Source organism: Salmo trutta, unplaced genomic scaffold (assembly GCF_901001165.1).
Source record: "Salmo trutta unplaced genomic scaffold, fSalTru1.1, whole genome shotgun sequence".
NCBI lineage: Eukaryota > Metazoa > Chordata > Actinopteri > Salmoniformes > Salmonidae > Salmo > Salmo trutta.
The window spans coordinates 266,072-288,366 of NW_021822362.1; the positions used below are offsets into that span (position 1 = coordinate 266,072).

Consider the following 22,295-nt stretch of genomic DNA (forward strand, 5'->3'; position numbering starts at 1 on the left):
GTCTGACTGACATAGAAGTTGAGGGAACCTGGAGATGGGTGGATGGCACACCACTGACCACAAGTTACTGGAACAAAGGGGAGCCAAATGATATGCAAGGAGAAGACTGCGCTTTGGTTGACAACACTCTAAAGGACCCAGTAGTGGCTTGGAATGATGTGCCATGTAACCACAAAAATGATTGGATCTGTGAAAGGCAGGTGTGTTAAGGCTATCAATAACAGGTTGGGGTTGGGGAGGGTTGGGGTTGGGGACGGTTGGGGAGGGCTGAGGTTGGGGAGGGTTGGGAAGAGCTTTGGGGATTGGGGTTGGGGAGGGCTGGGGTTGGGGAGGGCTGGTGTTGGGGAGGGCTGGGGTTGGGGAGGGCTGGGGTTGGGGAGGGCTGGTGTTGGGGGGGGCTGGGGTTGGGGAGGGCTGGTGTTGGGGAGGGTTGGGGTTGGGGAGGGTTGGGGATGGGGAGGGCTGGGGTTGGGGAGGGCTGGTGTTTGGGAGGGCTGGTGTTGGGGGGGTTGGGGTTGGGGAGGGTTGGGGTTGGGGAGGGCTGGGGTTGGGGAGGGTTGGGAAGAGCTTGGGGGGGTTGAGGTTCGGGAGGGCTGGGGTTTGGGAGGGTTGGGAAGAGCTTGGGGGGGTTGGGGTTGGGGAGGGCTGGGGTTGGGGAGGGTTGGAGTTGGGGAGGGCTGGGGTTGGGGAGGGTTGGGGTTGGGGAGGGCTGGGGTGGGGTTGGGGAGGGTTGGGAAGAGCTTGGGGGGGGTTGGGGTTGGGGAGGGTTGGGGTTGGGGAGGGCTGGGGTTGGGGAGGGTTGGTGTTGGGAAGAGCTTGGGGAGGGCTGGGTGGGGGGGTGGGAGGATAAGGGCTATATAGGGCCAGGGCAGCAAACCTGACCAACTGAGCTAATTGATCTGTTCATTGATTGCTGGAAATCCAAAAACATGAAGTGCCTGTCGCACTCCAGGACCAGGGTTACCTATCTCTGGGCTATGGTGTTGGCTGGGTTGAGATCCAGTGGAGTTGAGTCATGATGATGGCTGGGGGAAGGCTGGGTGGAGGCCAAGGGTTGGGGGAAGGTTGTTGGGAAGGAGGGATCAATACCAGGGGTGCTGGGTGGGGTGGAGGGGTGGATGCTGGGGTTGTTGAATTGGATGGAGGCCGGGGTAAGACTGTGGAGGAGTAGGGGTAGATGCTAAGGGTGTTGGGTGGGGAGGAGGATGGGGAAGGTTTGAGGGAGTAGGGGTGGATGCTAGGGGTGTTGGGTGGGGAGGAGGATGGGGAAGGTTTAAGGGAGTAGGGGTAGATGCTGAGTTCAGCAACATGCTACTGTAGGTTATTCTCCATATGGCTGAGTTGACTGTTCAGCTACTGTAGGTTATTCTCCCATATGGCTGAGTTGACTGTTCAGCTACTGTAGGTTACTCTCCCATATGGCTGAGTTGACTGTTCAGCTACTGTAGGTTATTCTCACATATGGCTGAGTTGACTGTTCAGCTACTGTAGGTTATTCTCCCATATGTCTGAGTTGACTGTTCAGCTACATGCTACTGTAGGTTACTTCCCCATATGTCTGAGTTGACTGTTCAGCTACTGTAGGTTATTCTCCCATATGGCTGAGTTGACTGTTCAGCTACATGCTACTGTAGGTTATTCTCCCATATGGCTGATTTGACTGTTCAGCTACATTCTACTGTAGGTTATTCTCCATATGGCTGAGTTGACTGTTCAGCTACTGTAGGTTATTCTCCATATGGCTGCGTTGACTGTTCAGCTACTGTAGGTTATTCTCCCATGTGGCTGAGTTGACTCTTCAGCTACATGCTACTGTAGGTTACTCTCCCATATGGCTGAGCTGACTGTTCAGCTACTGTAGTTTACTCTTCCATATGGCTGAGTTGACTGTTCAGCTACTGTAGGTTATTATCCATACGGCTGAGTTGACTGTTGAGCTACTGTAGGTTATTCTCCATATGGCTGAGTTGACTGTTCAGCTACATTCTGCTTTAGGTTACTCCCCCATATGGCTGAGTTGACTGTTTAGCTACTGTAGGTTACTCTCCCATATGGCTGAGTTGACAGTTCATTCACATGCTACTGTAGGTTATTCTCCCATGCTACAGTAGGTTACTCTCCCATGCTACTGAAGTTTACTCTCCCATGCTACTGTAGGTTACTCTCCCTTGCTACTGTAGGTTACTCTCACATGCTACTGTAGGTTACTCTCCCATGCTACAGTAGGTTACTCTCCCATGCTACTGTAGGTTACTCTCCCATGCTACTGTAGGTTACTCTCCCATGCTACTGTAGGTTACTCTCCCATGCTACTGTAGATTACTCTCCCAAGCTACTGTAGGTTACTCTCCCATGCTACTGTAGGTTACTCTCCCATGCTACTGTAGGTTACTCTCCATGCTACTGTAGGTTACTCTCCCATGCTACTGTAGGTTACTCTCCCATGTTACTGTAGGTTACTCTCCCATGCTACTGCATGTTACTCTCCCATGCTACAGTAGGTTACTCTCCCATGCTACAGTAGGTTACTCTCCCATTCTACTGTAGGTTACTCTCCCATGCTACTGCATGTTACTCTCCCATGCTACTGTAGGTTACTCTCCCATGCTACTGTAGGTTACTCTCCCATGCTACGGTAGGTTACTCTCCTATGCTACTGTAGGTTACTCTCCCATGCTACTGTAGGTTACTCTCCCATGCTACTGTAGGTTACTCTCCCATGCTACTGTAGGTTACTCTCCCATTGTACAGTAGGTTACTCTCCCATGCTACTCTAGGTTATTCTCCCATGCTACAGTAGGTTACTCTCTCATGCTACTCTAGGTTACTCTCCCAAGCTACTGTAGGTTACTCTCCCATGCTACTGTATGTTACTCTCCCATGCTACCGTAGGTTACTCTCCCATGCTACTGTAGGTTACTCTCCCAAGCTACTGTAGATTACTCTCCCATGCTACTGTAGGTTACTCTCCCATGCTACTGTAGGTTACTCTCCCATGCTACTGTAGGTTACTCTCCCATGCTACTGTAGGTTACTCTCCCATGCTACTATAGGTTACTCTCTCATGCTACAGTAGGTTACTCTCCCATGCTACTGTAGGTTACTCTCCCATGCTACTGTAGGTTACTCTCCCATGCTACTGTAGGTTACTCTCATGCTACTGTAGATTACTCTCTCATGCTACAGTAGGTTACTCTCCCATGCTACTGTAGGTTACTCTCCCATGCTACTGTAGGTTACTCTCTCATGCTACAGTAGGTTACTCTCCCATGCTACTGTAGGTTACTCTCCCATGCTACTGTAGGTTACTCTCCCATGCTACTGTAGGTTACTCTCATGCTACTGTAGATTACTCTCTCATGCTACAGTAGGTTACTCTCCCATGCTACTGTAGGTTACTCTCCCATGCTACTGTAGGTTACTCTCCCATTGTACAGTAGGTTACTCTCCCATGCTACTCTAGGTTACTCTCCCATGCTACAGTAGGTTACTCTCTCATGCTACTCTAGGTTACTCTCCCAAGCTACTGTAGGTTACTCTCCCATGCTACTGTAGGTTACTCTCATGCTACTGTAGATTACTCTCTCATGCTACTGTAGGTTACTCTCCCATGCTACTGTAGGTTACTCTCCCATTGTACAGTAGGTTACTCTCCCATGCTACTCTAGGTTACTCTCCCATGCTACAGTAGGTTACTCTCTCATGCTACTCTAGGTTACTCTCCCAAGCTACTGTAGGTTACTCTCCCATGCTACTGTAGGTTACTCTCCCATGCTACCGTAGGTTACTCTCCCATGCTACTGTAGGTTACTCTCCCAAGCTACTGTAGATTACTCTCCCAAGCTACTGTAGGTTACTCTCCCATGCTACTGTAGGTTACTCTCCCATGCTACTGTAGGTTACTCTCCCATGCTACTGTAGGTTACTCTCCCATGCTACTGTAGGTTACTCTCCCATGCTACTGTAGGTTACTCTCTCATGCTACAGTAGGTTACTCTCCCATGCTACTGTAGGTTACTCTCCCATGCTACTGTAGGTTACTCTCCCATGCTACTGTAGGTTACTCTCCCATGCTACTGTAGGTTACTCTCATGCTACTGTAGATTACTCTCTCATGCTACAGTAGGTTACTCTCCCATGCTACTGTAGGTTACTCTCCCATGCTACTGTAGGTTACTCTCTCATGCTACAGTAGGTTACTCTCCCATGCTACTGTAGGTTACTCTCCCATGCTATTGTAGGTTACTCTCCCATGCTACTGTAGGTTACTCTCATGCTACTGTAGATTACTCTCCCATGTTACTGTAGGTTACTCTCCCATGCTACTGTAGGTTACTCTCCCATGCTACTGTAGGTTACTCTCCCATGCTACTGTAGGTTAATATCTGGATTGTATCATAATAACTTGTCTGGTGTGGGATGTGCAGTTCCGGAGTGCAGAGATTAACTTGTACTGATGTGGATTAGAACAAAGAAACTATCTACGTAGTGGTGATGTGTATGTTTTACATTATATTATTACTATTATTTCATTAAGGTTTTGTACGTTTTACATTATATTATTACTATCATTTTATTAAGGTTGTGTATGTTTTTTGTAGTAAAGGAATGTAACTTTCAAGATGAAATGTATCTTTGGAGAAAGTGAAGTGTGTGTGGCTTTCACTTTTTAATCTTTTGCTTGAATAAAAACCATGCTTACAAATGAATGATGATAACAACCTTTTGCTACTCCAAGTGTTAAAGTAAAGTGTTATAAGTCAATGTGGGTGTGAGGTAGCAGTAATAAAATGCTGTTTTATAACACCTACTTTGCTGTTGTTTCTTTTCACTGGGGTTTTGTCAACTACATTACCCATGTTTATTCTTTGTCCTGTCTTCTAAGCACGGTCCTCTTCACTGACTTTCATGATTCTTAATTCAAGGTGAGTGGTATTAAAGTGACAATGCTTTTTCCTATTATTGAATTACGTATGTGTTACAGGTCCCAGGTGGTGGGGAATAATCAAATGTTATTTGTCACAAGTGCCGAAAACAACAGGTGATAACAGCTAGTCTGGGGATATGACTGATAACAGCTAGTCTAAGGATATGACTGATAACAGCTAGTCTAAGGGATATGACTTATAACAGCTAGTCTAAGGATATGACTGATAACAGCTAGTCTGGGGATATGACTGATAACAGCTAGTCTGGGGATATGACTGATAACAGCTAGTCTGGGGATATGACTGATAACAGCTAGTCTGGGGATATGACTGATAACAGCTAGTCTGGGGACATGACTGATGTGGGGATATGACTGATAACAGCTAGTCTGGGGATATGACTGATAACAGCTAGTCTGGGGATATGACTGATAACAGCTAGTCTGGGGATATGACTGATAACAGCTAGTCTGGGGATATGACTGATAACAGCTAGTCTGGGGATATGACTGATAACAGCTAGTCTAAGGATATCACTGATAACAGCTACTCCCATATCTATTAGGTGTGTGTCACCACAACTGCAAGAATTGTGACCCAGAACGGGACAACCAGTGGAACACAAACACCATCACAGCCTATATTTATCTGTTTCCTTTCATACTTAAACTATTTGCACATTGTTACAACACAGTACATAGTCAATAATATAACTTTTGAAACGTCTATATTCTTTTACAACTTCTGTGAGTGTAATGTTTACTAATGTTGTCTGTTGTTCATTTCACATTCCTCTTGCTTTGGCAATGTAAACATGTGTTTCCCTTGCCAATAAATCCCTAGGCAAATTAGTTAAGAACAAATTATTATTTACAATGACGGGCTAGGAACAGTAGGTTAACTTCCTTGTTCAGGGGCAGAACAACAGATTGTTCCTTGTCAGCTCGGGGATTTGAATTTGCAAACTTTCGGTTACTAGCCCAACGCTCTAACCACTAGGGTACACTGCCGTTGTAAAGTAACAAAATGTGGAAAAAGTCAAGGGGTCTAAATACTTTCTGAATTCAATGTGTGATGGTGAACCGGCGTCCTGAGGTGGTGAACCGGCGTCCTGAGTTGGTGAAACGGCGTCCTGAGGAGGTGTACCGGCGTCCTGAGGTGGTGAACCGGAGTCCTGAGGTGGCGAACCGGAGTCCTGAGGAGGCGAACCGGAGTCCTGAGGAGGCGAACCGGCGTCCTGAGGTGGTGAACCGGAGTCCTGAGGAGGTGAACCGGAGTCCTGAGGAGGTGAACCGGAGTCCTGAGGAGGTGAACCGGCGTCCTGAGGAGGTGAACCGGAGTCCTGAGGTGGTGAACCGGAGTCCTGAGGTGGTGAACCGGAGTCCTGAGGTGGTGAACCGGTGTCCTGAGGAGGTGAACCGGAGTCCTGAGGTGGTGAACCGGAGTCCTGAGGTGGTGAACCGGAGTCCTGAGGAGGTGAACCGGCGTCCTGAGGAGGTGAACCGGAGTCCTGAGGTCAATACAAACTGATACAAATGGTAATGTGAAACATCCAGAGGTGTTGGGGTCAGAGGGGGTCAGATGGGCGGGGCACATAGGGAATTCACCCCAATGTCACAGGACTCCTCAGACACACCCCTTATTACTGGTGAAGGAAGGAAGGAATTACACACAGGACTCCTCAGACACACCCCTTATTACTGGTGATGGAAGGGAGGAATTACACACAGGACTCCTCAGACACACCCCTTATTACTGGTGAAGGAAGGTAGGAATTACACACAGGACTCCCCAGACACACCCCTTATTACTGGTGATGGAAGGGAGGAATTACACACAGGACTCCCCAGACAATTCCCTTGAGAAGTGAAGTGCTCTAATCCGAGCCAGTAATTTACAGTAAGTGGTTTGCCTTTTTTCCAGTTAGAAACATGTGTCACGCGAACTCTCACACAGAGCTGTTTTTACACTCATTCACACTTCTGTACTTAGTGACACCATACTGTCCTCTGATAAACAGGAAGTTGGTAGAGTAGTGTGCAATGCAGTTAGTGTCTCTCCACTTGTTTTGATGTAGATAGAGAATGAGAAAGAGGGAAGGAGAGTGTGAGTAATTGTAGACATTAGGCCCTCTCTGAAAAAAGACAGAGACATCTCTGAGTAAATATTCTCTCTGGTGTCCATGTCACTCAGGAGACAGTAGGTAATATTGTGAGTGCACCGTCTTGCATTGAGCTATCTCCTGTTCATCCTGCTGCTGGTGTCAACATCATATCAGAGTCTCAGTTTAAACCTCTGCTTAAAGTTTAACAGGAAGTGGACCGCCAGAGTTTCAAATGGTGTGATTGATATCGCCACTGAAAACCTCTGAGATAGATGCAGACCTACAGTTTAACACATATCTCTGAATAACTCTACATGGCCACTCTACAACTATACATGTCCATCGAAGGTGTGCTAAAGGCGAAATGTGTTAAACTACTAGGTCCTGCAGCTATTACGTTGCAGAGAGTTAGACTAACTTCTCTGCTGTGTGGTGGGGGGGCAGCAGACAGAGTGGGGGGGAGGGGGAGATACAGAGAGAGACACAGCTAGACAGAGTGGGGGGAGATACAGAGAGAGGCACAGCTAGACAGATATGGAAGGAGAGAGATGGAGAGAGAGAGGGAGATACGGAGAGAGACACAGCTAGACAGAGTGGGGGGGAGAGATACAGAGAGAGACACAGCTAGACAGAGTGGGGGGGGAGAGATACAGAGAGAGGCACAGCTAGACAGAGTGGGGGGGGAGAGATACAGAGAGAGGCACAGCTAGACAGAGTGGGGGGGAGAGATACAGAGAGAGGCACAGCTAGACAGAGTGGGGGTGAGAGATACAGAGAGAGGCACAGCTAGACAGAGTGGAGGGGGGGGAGATACAGAGAGAGGCACAGCTAGACAGAGTGGGGGGGGGGGAGATACAGAGAGAGGCACAGCTAGACAGAGTGGGGGGGATACAGAGAGAGACACAGCTAGACAGAGTGGGGGGGAGAGATACAGAGAGAGGCACAGCTAGACAGAGTGGGGGGGAGAGAAGAAGAGAGGCACAGCTGGACCGAGTGGGGGTGGGGGGAGAGGGAGATACAGAGAGAGACACAGCTAGGCAGAGTGGGGGGGAGATACAGAGAGAGGCACAGCTAGACAGATATGGAAGGAGAGAGATGGAGAGAGAGAGGGAGATACAGAGAGAGACACAGCAGACAGAGTGGGGGGGGGAGATACAGAGAGAGGCACAGCTAGACAGAGTGGGGGGGAGAGATACAGAGAGAGGCACAGCTAGACAGAGTGGGGGGAGAGATACAGAGAGAGGCACAGCTAGACAGAGTGGGGGGGAGAGATACAGAGAGAGGCACAGCTAGACAGAGTGGGGGGGAGAGATACAGAGAGAGACACAGCTAGACAGAGTGGGGGGGGGGGGGGGGGGGGAGAGGGAGATACAGAGAGAGGCACAGCTAGACAGAGTGGGGGGGAGAGATACAGAGAGAGGCACAGCTAGACAGAGTGGGGGGGGGGGGAGATACAGAGAGAGGCACAGCTGGACAGAGTGGGGGGGGATACAGAGAGAGACACAGCTAGACAGAGTGGGGGGGAGAGAGATACAGAGGGAGGCACAGCTAGACAGAGTGGGGGGGGAGAGATACAGAGAGAGGCACAGCTAGACAGAGTGGGGGGGGAGAAGAAGAGAGAGGCACAGCTAGACAGAGTGGGTGTGGGGGGGAGATACAGAGAGAGGCACAGCTAGACAGAGTGGGGGGGGAGATACAGAGAGAGACACAGCTAGACAGAGTGGGGGGGAGATACAGAGAGAGGCAGAGCTAGACAGAGTGGGGGGGAGATACAGAGAGAGGCACAGCTAGACAGAGTGGGGGGGAGAGATACAGAGAGAGGCACAGCTAGACAGAGTGGGGGGGGGAGATACAGAGAGAGGCACAGCTAGACAGAGTGGGGGGGAGAGATACAGAGAGAGGCACAGCTAGACAGAGTGGGGGGGGAGAGATACAGAGAGAGACACAGCTAGACAGAGTGGGGGTGGGGGGGAGAGGGAGATACAGAGAGAGGCACAGCTAGACAGAGTGGGGGGGGGAGATACAGAGAGAGGCACAGCTAGACAGAGTGGGGGGGGGAGATACAGAGAGAGGCACAGCTAGACAGAGTGGGGGGGAGAGAGATACAGAGAGAGGCACAGCTAGACAGAGTGGGGGGGGAGATACAGAGAGAGGCACAGCTAGACAGAGTGGGGGGGAGAGATACAGAGAGAGGCACAGCTAGACAGAGTGGGGGGGGAGAGATACAGAGAGAGACACAGCTAGACAGAGTGGGGGTGGGGGGGAGAGGGAGATACAGAGAGAGGCACAGCTAGACAGAGTGGGGGGGGGAGATACAGAGAGAGGCACAGCTAGACAGAGTGGGGGGGGGGAGATACAGAGAGAGGCACAGCTAGACAGAGTGGGGGGGAGAGAGATACAGAGAGAGGCACAGCTAGACAGAGTGGGGGGGGAGAGAGATACAGAGAGAGGCACAGCTAGACAGAGTGGGGGGGGGAGATACAGAGAGAGGCACAGCTAGACAGAGTGGGGGGGAGAGATACAGAGAGAGGCACAGCTAGACAGAGTGGGGGGGAGAGATACAGAGAGAGACACAGCTAGACAGAGTGGGGGGGGGAGAGATACAGAGAGAGGCACAGCTAGACAGAGTGGGGGGGGAGATACAGAGAGAGGCACAGCTAGACAGAGTGGGGGGGATACAGAGAGAGACACAGCTAGACAGAGTGGGGGGGAGAGAAGAAGAGAGAGGCACAGCTAGACAGAGTGGGGGTGGGGGGGGGAGGGAGATTCAGAGAGAGACACAGCTAGACAGAGTGGGGGGGAGAGATACAGAGAGAGGCACAGCTAGACAGAGTGGGGGGGGGGGAGATACAGAGAGAGACACAGCTAGACAGAGTGGGGGGGAGAGATACAGAGAGAGACACAGCTAGACAGAGTGGGGGGGGGAGATACAGAGAGAGACACAGCTAGACAGAGTGGGGGGGGAGATACAGAGAGAGGCACAGCTAGACAGAGTGGGGGGGGAGAGATACAGAGAGAGACACAGCTAGACAGAGTGGGGGTGGGGGGGGGGGGAGATACAGAGAGAGGCACAGCTAGACAGAAAGGAGAAGTGTGAATAAACATCTCTGAATAACTATTCTCTCTAGTGTCCATGTCACACAGGACACAGTAAATATAGACCTCAGGCCCTCTCTGAGGAAGATAGAGACACCTCTGAATAACTATTCTCTCTAGTGTCAATGTCACACAGGACACAGTAAATATAGACCTCAGGCCCTCTCTGAGGAAGATAGAGACACCTCTGAATAACTATTCTCTCTAGTGTCAATGTCACACAGGACACAGTAAATGTAGACCTCAGTCCTTCTCTGAGGAAGATAGAGACACCTCTGAATAACTATTCTCTCTAGTGTCCATGTCACACAGGATACAGTAAATATAGACCTCAGGCCCTCTCTGAGGAAGATAGAGACACCTCTGAATAACTATTCTCTCTGGTGTCCATGTCACACAGGACACAGCATAGTGTATAAAACTCTACATGGTCATTGATGGCCGACCACAGAGTGCAAGACTTAATGCAGCATTTCCTAAACTCAGTCCTGGGAACCCCAGGAGGTGCATGTTTTAGTTTTTTCCATACCAATACACAGCTGATACAAGTAATTAATTCTTCATCATCAAGCTGTATTAGTAGAATCCACTGTGTAGTGATACGTAACCTCTCAGAACTACAGTCATGCTCTGTGATGTGTGTGTGAATTCACAGGGTCCCATTTTACTCCATGTAAATATACTGTCACTTCAATGCTTTAATCACATGTTAAAATGTATCTACACTGTTGTAAACTGAACTAATATAAACTAAATATACAAACTAATCTTCACTGTGGTAAACTAAACTAATATAAACTAAATATACAAACTAATCTTCACTGTGGTAAACTAAACTAATATAAACTAAATATACAAACTAATCTACACTGTAAGAAACAAACAAAAAATGGTTTTCAGAAAATAAGTCTGGAGTCACATGGTGGTGGTTAGTGTCATACTATTGGTTAGACAGTTTCCCCTTTAATGAGGTTGACAGTTAAAACTGTCTCTTACATTAGACTGAGTCACACAGAGACTCCAGCTGTGCAGAGAACAGACACAAACCTACAACTGAGATAACAGCAGACTTTACAGCAGTAGAAGTTACAACAGTAGAAGTTACAACAGTAGAAGTTACAGCAGTAGAAGTTACAGTAGTAGAAGTTACAAGACTAGAAGTTACAATTTGAAGACGAAGAACCTAATTCAATAAATACCATGGATATCGATGATTGTATATATGCCAATCAAAGATCCATCATGCCCCGCAAGAAGGATGGAGTGGGTGATCAACATTCAGGTAACAGCCGGTGCTCATTTAAAAAAATGTATTTAACAGATCTTTATCTTGTCAGCTCAGGGATTTGATCTTGCAACCTTTCGGTTACTAGTCCAACACTCTAACCACTAGGCTACCTGCTACCTGGGTGCCTTGAACTCCACCATAAGTTAAGGCCAATATATATTCTATAAGAGTGCTGAAAAAAAAACATAGACCAGCATCAATTTCAAGCTGATCCATGCTGGTCAGTGCTGGTCCGATACTGGTCTAACGTGTTATGCTGGCCGACCAGGCTTCATTGTGTTTTTGCTGGTGACCAGTCTTTGCTGTGTTTTGGACATAGTATGCTGGCTTGCAAAGTGACGTTTAATTCCTATTGGAATCCAGCCAGAGTGGATTCTGAAAATCAATTTTCAGAATGACTGCCAGGGCTAGAAATGATGAATGAATGAGACTGTCTTAACCAGGCTTCCCCAAATGTTGGCCCAAGGGTCGAATTTGGACCGCGGGTGGTTTAATTTGGCCGCTCAAGTTTTCTGAGCATTCTCATTTTCAGGAAATCAGCTCCAAGTGATTTTAAATCTGGAAATCTGTTGCCAAGTATTTCCACGCATAATAGAGAGACACGCGATCAAATATAAAAATAAGCAAATTTTGAATTGATTATGTTTTAGTGAAGTATTATATATGTTTGGGCTTCTTGTGGTCAATTTGCAGTCTCCAAATTATTTCGTATTATGTTCCGACCCCCCCGACCATCCACTCGAGAACAAATCAGCCAGAGGCTGAATCTAGTTGATGATCCCTGACCTAAACCATCTAAAATGAAGAAAAAAAAAACATTCCACTAACGGGAGCAATAAGTCCTACTAACAGATTGGATTAGTTGAAAGGCCCTGAAAGGTATTGGTACCACTAGGTGGAGCCAGTAGATCTGTCGGTTGGTGGCCTTTACACTGGTGATCGTGACCTCACTTCCTCATTCTATTGAAACAACTATTCCCGAGGAGAGAAAGGGAGGAGGGGTTTGAAGGGGAGCTGTGTTGGCGTCCGTTCTGTGACACCATTGGAAGGGCGACACCTGTGGGAGAAGTGTGGGGGCTGATTAAGAGGATGGGTGGGGTCAGAAGGGAGTGGGATAATCCAGTGTTAACGAGGTGGTAGGATATGGCAGTAACAGATGAGGAGAAGGCAGAGATGATGGCCAAAGCATTTGTCCAAGTGTATAGCTCGGAAAATTTGTCAGAGGAGGGGTAGAGGGGGAGAGAGAGAACTAGAGAGGAGCATCTTAGAGTACTGGATAGGAGGGAGGATGTAAATGATGAATGCACCATTTACCATGGCAGAGGTAAAAATGGCAGTAGGTAAGGCTGGGTTAACTTCACCTGGGGCAGATGAGGTGTGCTATGTTGTGTTGCCCATCTTAGTGATGAGGCACTGGATAAGGTATTGGTGTTGAACAACAGAGTGTAGGAGGAGGGGAAACTACCAGGCAGCTGGAAGGAGGAAGTAGTGGAACCAATCAGGAAGACAGGGAAGGACCCAACGAGGCCAACAAGCTGTCGGCCAATAGCTTTAAGGATTAGCCCCTTTTAATCAATTTTCGCCTAAAATGACATACCCAAATCTAACTGCCTGTAGTTCAGGCCCTGAAGCAAGGATATGCAAATTCTTGGTACCATTTGAAAGGAAACACTTTGAAGTTTGTGGAAATGTGAAAGGAATGTAGGAGAATATAACACAATAGATCTGGTAAAAGATAATACAAAGAAAAAAACAACCGCTCTTTTGTATTTTTTTCGTACCATCATCTTTGAAATGCAAGAGAAAGCCCATAATGTATTATTCTAGCCCAGCTGCAATTTATATATTGCCCACTGGGTGGCACCAGTGTATGTGCAAAGTTTTAGACTGATCCAATGAACCATTGCATTTCTGTTCAACATTTTTATTCAAGACTGCCCAAATGTGCCTAATTTGTTAATTAATAACTTTTCATCTTCAAAATTGTGCACTCTCCTCAAACAATAGCATGGCATTCTTTCATTGCAATAACTCCTGTAAATTGGACAGTGTAGTTAGATTAACAAGAATTTAAGCTTCTAATATCAGATATGTCTATGTCCTTGGAAATATTCTTGTTACTTACAACCTCATGCTAATCGCATTAGCCTACATTAGCTCAACCGTCCCATGGAAGGGACACTGATCCCGTTAACATCACACAACAAAGGCTGGTTACCTGAAAAAATACAATGAAGGCTGTTCACCTGAAAAAACACAATGAAGTCTGTTCACCAGCCTATGCTGGTCTATGCTGTTTTTTCAGCAGGGGCTGCAACTCAAGCAGCAGAACATTTGAGGTGCCGGAACTCAGTTGTTGTGTTGTGGACCAAGTCAAGCTTGTGTATTTTCCTCAGTGCTTGAAAGAGCAACTCTAACAAATAAACGCATATACATGATAAAGTTCTTATGATAATAATTTGTTCTTCAGTGTGGAAGAGACGTTTCCTAGCTGCTGCAGTGTGTCTGGGGCTGCTGTGTGTTCTCCTACTGGCTGGGATCATAGGCCTGTTACTCTACCGTGAGTTGATATGTTCTCACTCAAACATTCTTCATCATCAGTGGTGTAACGACCAGGGTTCAATTACATTTACATTCCAGTCAAATCAGAATGTAAACCAAATTCCCAATGTTCCTCATTGAAAAGCATTGAAGATAATTGGAATTCCAGTGTTCGTCCTGAATTGACTGGAATTTAAATGGAATTGAAATGTAATTTCAATTAACACGACCCCTACCCTGGTAATGACTGATTAACTTGGTTGTTGATCCTATTATTTCACAGAGAGAAACCTATTGAACAGTTACAACAACCTGACTGCAGAGAGAGACCAGCTACAGACCAGTTATAACACCCTGTCAGCAAAGAGAGACCAGCTACAGAGCAGTTACAACAACCTGACTGCAGAGAGAGACCAGTTACAGACCAGTCATAACACCCTGACCAAAGAGAGAGACCAGCTACAGACCAGCTACAACAACCAGACTGAAGAGAGAGACCAGCTACTGGCCATTATTAATAAATACAGAACATGTCCCCAAGACTGGAAGAAGTCTGGCTGCAGTTGTTACTACATCTCCCCTGATAAGAAAACGTGGGATGAGAGCAGAAAGGACTGTCAGGCGAGAGGAGCAACCCTGGTGATCATCAACAGCAGAGAGGAACAGGCTTTAATCAAAGCATTCAACAAAAAAGCCTGGTTTGGTCTGACTGACATAGAAGTTGAGGGAACCTGGAGATGGGTGGATGGCACACCACTGACCACAAGTTACTGGAAAAAAGGGGAGCCAAATGATATGCAAGGAGAAGACTGCGCTTTGGTTGAAGACACTCTAAAGGACTCAGTAGTGGCTTGGAATGATATGCCATGTAACCACACAAATAGTTGGATCTGTGAAAGGCAGGTGTGTTAAGTCTATTAATAACAGATTGAGGTTGGGAAGAGCTTGGGGGGCTGGGGAGGGTTGGGGTTGGGGAGGGTTGGGGAGGGATGGGTTGGGGAAGGTTGGGGAGGGCTGGGGTTGGGGAGGGTTGGGGAGGGTTGGGGAGGGATGGGGTTGGGGAAGGTTGGGGAGGGCTGGGGTTGGGGAGGGCTGGGGATGGGGATGGGGATGGGGAGGGTTGGGGTTGGGGAGGGTTGGGGTTGGGGAGGGATGGGGTTGGGGAAGGTTGGGGAGGGTTGGGGTTGGGGAGGGTTGGGGAGGGTTGGGGTTGGGGAGGGTTGGGGAGGGTTGGGGTTGGGGAGGGCTGGGGAGGGCTGGGGTTGGGGAGGGTTGGGGAGGGCTGGGGAGGGTTGGGGAGGGCTGGGGTTGGGGAGGGTTGGGGTTGGGGAGGGCTGGGGAGGGCTGGGGTTGGGGAGGGCTGGGGTTGGGAAGAGCTTGGGGAGTGCTGGGGTTAGGGAGGGTTGGGGTTGGGAAGAGCTTGAGGAGGGCTGGGGTTGGGGAGGGTTGGGGTTGGGAAGAGCTTGGGAAGGGCTGGGGTTGAGGAGGGTTGGTGTCGGGGAGGGTTGGGGTTGGGAAGAGCTTGGGGAGGGCTGGGGAGGGTTGGTGTTGGGGAAGGTTGGGGTTGGGGAGGGTTGGGGAGGGTTGGGGTTGGGGAGGGCTGGGGAGGGCTGGGGTTGGGGAGGGCTGGGGTTGGGAAGAGCTTGGGGAGGGCTGGGGTTGGGGAGGGTTGGGGTTGGGAAGTGCTTGGGGAGGGCTGGGGTTGGGGAGGGTTGGGGTCGGGGAGGGTTGGGGTTGGGAAGAGCTTGGGAAGGGCTGGGGTTGGGGAGGGTTGGGGTCGGGGAGGGTTGGGGTTGGGAAGAGCTTGGGGAGGGCTGGGGATGGAAAGAGCTTGGGGAGGGCTGGGGTTGGAGAGGGTTGGGGTTGGGAAGAGCTTGGGGAGGGCTGGGGTTGGGGAGGGTTGGGGTCGGGGAGGGTTGGGGTTGGGAAGAGCTTGGGGAGGGCTGGGGATGGGAAGAGCTTGGGGAGGGCTGGGTGGGTGGGTGGGTGGATACGGGCTATATAGGGCCAGGGCAGCAAACCTGAACAACTGAGCTAATTGATCTATTCATTGATTGCTGGAAATCCAAAAACATGAAGTGCCTGTCGCACTCCAGGACCATGGTTACCTATCTCTGGGCTATGGTGTTGGCTGGGTTGAGATCCAGTGGAGTTGAGTCAGGATGATGGCTGGGGGAAGGCTGGGTGGAGGCCAAGGGTTGGGGGAAGGTTGTTGGGAAGGAGGGATCAATACCAGGGGTGCTGGGTGGGGTGGAGGGGTGGATGCTGGGGTTGTTGGGTGGGGAAGGTCTGAGGGAGTAGGGGTAGATGCTGAGTTCAGCAACATGCTACTGTAGGTTATTCTCCCATGTGGCTGAGTTGACTGTTCAGCTACTGTAGGTTATTCTCCATATGGCTGAGTTGACTGTTCAGCTACTGTAGGTTACTCTCCCATATGGCTGAGTTGACTGTTCAGCTACATGCTACTGTAGGTTATTCTCCCATATGGCTGAGTTGCCTGTTCAGCTACATGCTACTGTAGGTTATTATCCCATATGGCTGAGTTGACTGATCAGCTGCATGCTACTGTAGGTTACTCTCCCATATGGCTGAGTTGACTGTTCAGTTACTGTAGGTTACTCTCCCGTATGGCTGAGTTGACTGTTCAGCTACTGTAGGTTACTCTCCCGTATGGCTGAGTTGACTGTTCAGCTACTGTAGGTTATTCTGCCATGTGGCTGAGTTGACTGTTCAGCTACTGTAGGTTATTCTGCCATGTGGCTGAGTTGACTGTTCAGCTTCTGTAGGTTACTTTCCCATATGGCTGAGTTGACTGTTCAGCTACTGTAGGTTACTCTCCCATATGGCTGAGGTGACTGTTCAGCTACTGTAGGTTACTCTCCCATATGGCTGAGTTGACTGTTCAGCTACATGCTACTGTAGGTTATTCTCCCATATGGCTGAGTTGACTGTTCAGCTACTGTAGGTTATTCTCCCATATGGCTGAGTTGACTGTTCAGCTACATGCTACTGTAGGTTATTCTCCCATATGGCTGAGTTGCCTGTTCAGCTACTGTAGGTTATTCTCCCATATGGCTGAGTTCTATTCAGCTACTGTAGGTTACTCTCCCATATGGCTGAGTTGACTGTTCAGCTACTGTAGGTTATTCTCCCATATGGCTGAGTTGACTGTTCAGCTACTGTAGGTTATTCTCCCATATGGCTGAGTTGACTGTTCAGCTACTGTAGGTTATTCTCCCATATGGCTGAGTTGACTGTTCAGCTACTGTAGGTTATTCTCCCATATGGCTGAGTTGAATGTTCAGCTACATTCTGCTTTAGGTTACTCCCCCATATAGCTGAGTTGACTGTTCAGCTACTGTAGGTTATTCTCCCATATGGCTGAGTTGTCTGTCCAGCTACATGCTACTTTATTTTACTCTCCCATATGGCTGAGTTGACAGTTCATTTACATGCTACTGTAGGTTATTCTCCATATGGCTGAGTTGACTGTTCAGCTACTGTAGGTTACTCTCCCATGCTACTGCATGTTACTCTCCCATGCTACTGTAGGTTACTCTCCCATGCTACTGTAGGTTACTCTCCCATGCTACTGTATGTTACTCTCCCATGCTACTGTAGGTTACTCTCCCATGCTACTGTAGGTTACTCTCCCATGCTACTGTAGGTTACTCTCCCATGCTACTGTAGGTTACTCTCCCATGCTACTGTAGGTTACTCTCCCATGCTACTGTAGGTTACTCTCCCATGCTACTGTAGGTTACTCTCCCATGCTACAGTAGGTTACTCTCCCATGCTACTGTAGGTTACTCTCCCATGCTACTGTAGGTTACTCTCCCATGCTACTGTAGGTTACTCTCCCATGCTACTGTAGGTTACTCTCCCATGCTACTGTAGGTTACTCTCCCCTGTTACAGTAGGTTACTCTCCCATGCTACCATAGGTTACTCTCCCATGCTACTGTAGGTTACTCTCCCATGCTACTGTAGGTTACTCTCCCATACTACAGTAGGTTACTCTCCCATGCTACTGTAGGTTACTCTCCCATGTTACATTAGGTTACTCTCCCATGTTACAGTAGGTTACTCTCCCATGCTACTGTAGGTTACTCTCCCATGCTACAGTAGGTTACTCTCCCATGCTACTGTAGGTTACTCTCCCATGCTACTGTACATTACTCTCCCATGCTACTGTAGGTTACTCTCCCATGCTACTGAAGGTTACTCTCCCATGCTACTGTAGGTTACTCTCCCATGCTACTGTAGGTTACTCTCCCATGCTACTGTAGGTTACTCTCCATGCTACTGTAGGTTACTCTCCCATGCTACTGTATGTTACTCTCCCAAGCTACTGTAGGTTACTCTCCCTCATGCTACTGTAGGTTACTCTCCCATGCTACTGTAGGTTACTCTCCCATGCTACTGTAGGTTACTCTCCCATGCTACTGTAGGTTACTCTCCCATGCTACTGTAGGTTACTCTCCCATGCTACTGTAAGTTACTCTCCCATACTACTGTAGGTTACTCTCCCTCATGCTACTGTAGGTTACTCTCCCATGCTACTGTAGGTTACTCTCCCATGCTACTGTAGGTTACTCTCCCATGCTACTGTAGGTTACTCTCCCATGCTACTGTAGGTTACTCTCCCATGCTACTGTAGGTTACTCTCCCAAGCTACTGTAGGTTACTCTCCCATGCTACTGTAGGTTACTCTCCCATGCTACTGTAGGTTACTCTCCCATGCTACTGTAGGTTACTCTCCCATGCTACTGTAGGTTACTCTCCCATGCTACTGTAGATTACTCTCCCATGCTACTGTAGGTTACTCTCCCATGCTACTGTAGGTTAATATCTGGATTGTATCATAATAACTCTTGTCTGGTGTGGGATGTGCAGTTCCGGAGTGCAGAGAATAACTTGTACTGGTGTGGATTGGAGCAAACAAACCATCAACATAGTGGTGATGTGTATGTTTTACATTATATTATTACTATTATTTTATAAAGGTTGTCCAGGTTTTACATTATATTATTACTATTTTTTTATTAAGGTTGTGTATGTTTTTTGTAGTAAAGGAATGTAACTTTCCAGATGAAATGTATCTTTGGAGAAAGTGAAGTGTGTGTGGCTTTCACTTTTTAATCTTTTGCTTGAATAAAAACCACGCTTACAAATGAATGATGATAACAACCTTTTGCTACTCCAAGTGTTAAAGTAAAGTGTTGTAAGTCAATGTGGGTGTGAGGTAGCAGTAATAAAATGCTGTTATATAACACCTACTTTGCTGTTGTTTCTTTTCACTGGGGTTTTGTCAACTACATTACCCATGTATATTCTTTGTTCTGTCTTCTAACCACGGTCCTCTTCACCGACTTTCATGATTCTTAATTCAAGGTGAGTGTTATTAAAGTGACAATGCTTTTTCCTATTATTGTATTACGTATGTGTTACAGGTCCCAGGTGGTGGGGACTAATCAAATGTTATTTGTCACATGCGCCGAACCTTACAGTGAAATGCTGAATACAACAGGTGTAGAACCTTACAGTGAAATGCTGAATACAACAGGTGTAGAACCTTACAGTGAAATGCTGAATACAACAGGTGTAGAACCTTACAGTGAAATGCTTACTTACAAGCCCTTAACCAACAATGCAGTTTGAAGAAAATAGAGATATAAAAATATTTGCTAAATAAACAAACGTTTATTCATTTTTTAAGTAACACAATAAAATAACAATAAGGAGGCTATATACATGGAGTACCGGTACCGAGTCAATGTGTGGGGTTACAGGTTAGTAATGAGGCTATATACAGGGGGTACCGGTAACGAGTCAATGTGTGGGGTTACAGGTTAGTAATGAGGCTATATACAGGGGGTACCGGTACCGAGTCAATGTGTGGGGTTACAGGTTAGTAATGAGGCTATATACAGGGGGTACCGGTAACGAGTCAATGTGTGGGGTTACAGGTTAGTAATGAGGCTATATACAGGGGGTACCGGTAACGAGTCAATGTGTGGGGTTACAGGTTAGTAATGAGGCTATATACAGGGGGTACCGGTACCGAGTCAATGTGTGGGGTTACAGGTTAGTCGAGGTAATTGAGGTAATTTGTACATGTAGGTAGAGTTAAAGTGACTATAAATAGCCTTCCCTGTAGCTCAGTTGGTAGAGCATGGTGTTCGCAACACCAGGGTTGTGGGTTCGATTCCCACGGGGGGCCAGCACAGAAAAAAAAAAAAAAAAAAAATGTATGAAATGTATGCATTCACTACTGTAAGTCACTCTGGATAAGAGTGTCTGCTAAATGACTAAAATGTAAATGTAAATAATAACAGAGAGTAGCAGCAACTTAAAAGAGGGTGGGGGGAGCAATGCAAACGTCTGGGTAGCCATTTGATTAGCTGTTGAGGAGTCTAATGGCTTGGGGGTAGAAGCTGTTTAAAAGCCTGTTAATAACCTCTTCACTATAGAGGGCACTATTTTCACGGGGGCACTATTTAAAACGTACCCGATTTAATCTCGTCACTACTCTTGCCCAGAAACTAGTATATGCATATAATTAGTAGATTTGGATAGAAAACACTCTGAAGTTTCTAAAACTGTTTGAATGGTGTCTGTGAGTATAGCAGAACTCATATATATATTACTGTACATATTGAAGGAATGTAATATATATTACTGTACATATTGATTTCATTCCTTGTGTAAGATCCAGTCAAAAGTTTGTTCACACCTTCTCATTCAAGGGTTTTTCATAATTTTTACCTATTGTCTACATTGTACAATAATAATGAAGACATCAAAACTATGAAATAACACATATGGAATCAAAAGTGTTGAACAAATCAAAATATATTTTAGATTTGAGATTCTTCAAAGTAGCCACCCTTTGCCTTGATGATAGCTTTTCACACTCTTGGCATTCTCTCAACCAGCTTCATGAGGAATGCATTTCCAACAGTCTTGAAGGAGTTCCCACATATTCTGAGCACTTGTTGACTGATTTTACTCTGCAGTCCAACTCATCCCAAACCATCTCAATTGGGTTGAGTTCGGGTGATTGTGGAAGCCAGGTCATCTGATGCAGCACTCCATCACTCTCCTTCTTGGTCAAATAGCCCTTACACAGCCTGGAGATGTGTTCGGTCATTGTCCTGTTGAAAAACAAATGATAGTCCCACTAAGCGCAAATCATACGGGATGCTGTATCACTGCAGAATGCTGGGGTCGCCATGCTGGTTAACTGTGCCTTGAATTCTAAATAAATCACTGACAGTGTCAACAGCAAAGCACCATCACACCTCCTCCTCCATGCTTCATGGTGGGAACCACACATGCAGAGATCATCCGTTCACCTACTCTGCATCTCAAAAAGACACAGCGGTTAGAACCAAAAATCTAAAATTTGGACTCATCAGACTAAAGGACAGATTTCCACCGGTCTTATGTCCATTGCTCATGTTTCTTGACCCAAACAAGTCTCTTCTTATTATTGGTGTCCTTTAGTAGTGGTTTCTATATATATAACTGTAAATACACACAATATTCAATTAGGAGAAAAAAACTATCATTTGGAGGAGACAGTGTGTTGAGACTGTGGATTCAGAGATATTCCATTTGAAGAAGTTTCCTCTCGTTGTCCCCTCCCCTGCATGACATCATGACCATTTCTGCTCCAATATGTCTCAGAGAAGACCCAAAGAACTCCCAAAGAAGGGCACTGCGTTCATCCACCTCTGGCCTGCTCGCCTCCCTACCTCTGCAGAAGCACAGTTCCCGCTCAGCCCAGTCAAAACTGTTCGCTGCTCTGGCACTCCAATGGTGGAACAAGCTCCCTCACGACGCCAGGACAGCGGAGTCAATCACCACCTTCCGGAGACACCTGAAACCCCACCTCTTTAAGGAATACCTGGGATAGGATTAAGTAATCCTTCTAACCCCCCCCCCTTAAAAGATTTAGATGCACTATTGTAAAGTGGTTGTTCATAAGGTGAATGCACCAATCTGTAAGTCGCTCTGGATAAGAGCGTCTGCTAAATGACGTAAATGTAAATGTAGAAGTAACAGGATGTCCCAGCATGTACAAAATGAACAGCAACTGTTTGTTTTGTTGTCTCACCTGTCCATATATTGCTGTGGTACTGATCCAGGTTTTAAGGCTTCTATGGGTTTATGAATGTTATATTACATTCAATGTTAATATTGTGAACCTATGTTATATATGTTTTACCTCCTGTTTCAGGAAGTGATGTCACTGAGTACTGCCCCTTAATATAGGACCTTCCACCCCCACCTGGTCCTATATTCAAGCTAAGGGTTGAAACCGTTGTTATGAT

General features: G+C 47.2%; 1 protein-coding gene and 1 non-coding gene across 2 annotated transcripts; both read left to right on the plus strand.

Moving 5' to 3' along the window:
- The first annotated feature begins 11,008 nt into the window (after window positions 1–11,008).
- On the plus strand, window positions 11,009–14,869 carry LOC115181967 (CD209 antigen-like protein E). The gene is made up of 4 exons (XM_029743655.1): window positions 11,009–11,410; window positions 13,887–13,976; window positions 14,241–14,300; window positions 14,364–14,869. Exons 1-4 carry the CDS (start codon window positions 11,329–11,331, stop codon window positions 14,867–14,869), a joined length of 738 nt encoding a protein of 245 aa, XP_029599515.1. The 5' UTR covers window positions 11,009–11,328.
- A 5,234-nt stretch (window positions 14,870–20,103) lies between these two features.
- On the plus strand, window positions 20,104–20,179 carry trnaa-cgc (transfer RNA alanine (anticodon CGC)). Its single transcript has one exon. It is a non-coding gene; the product is annotated as a tRNA-Ala (tRNA).
- The last annotated feature ends 2,116 nt before the right edge of the window (window positions 20,180–22,295 follow it).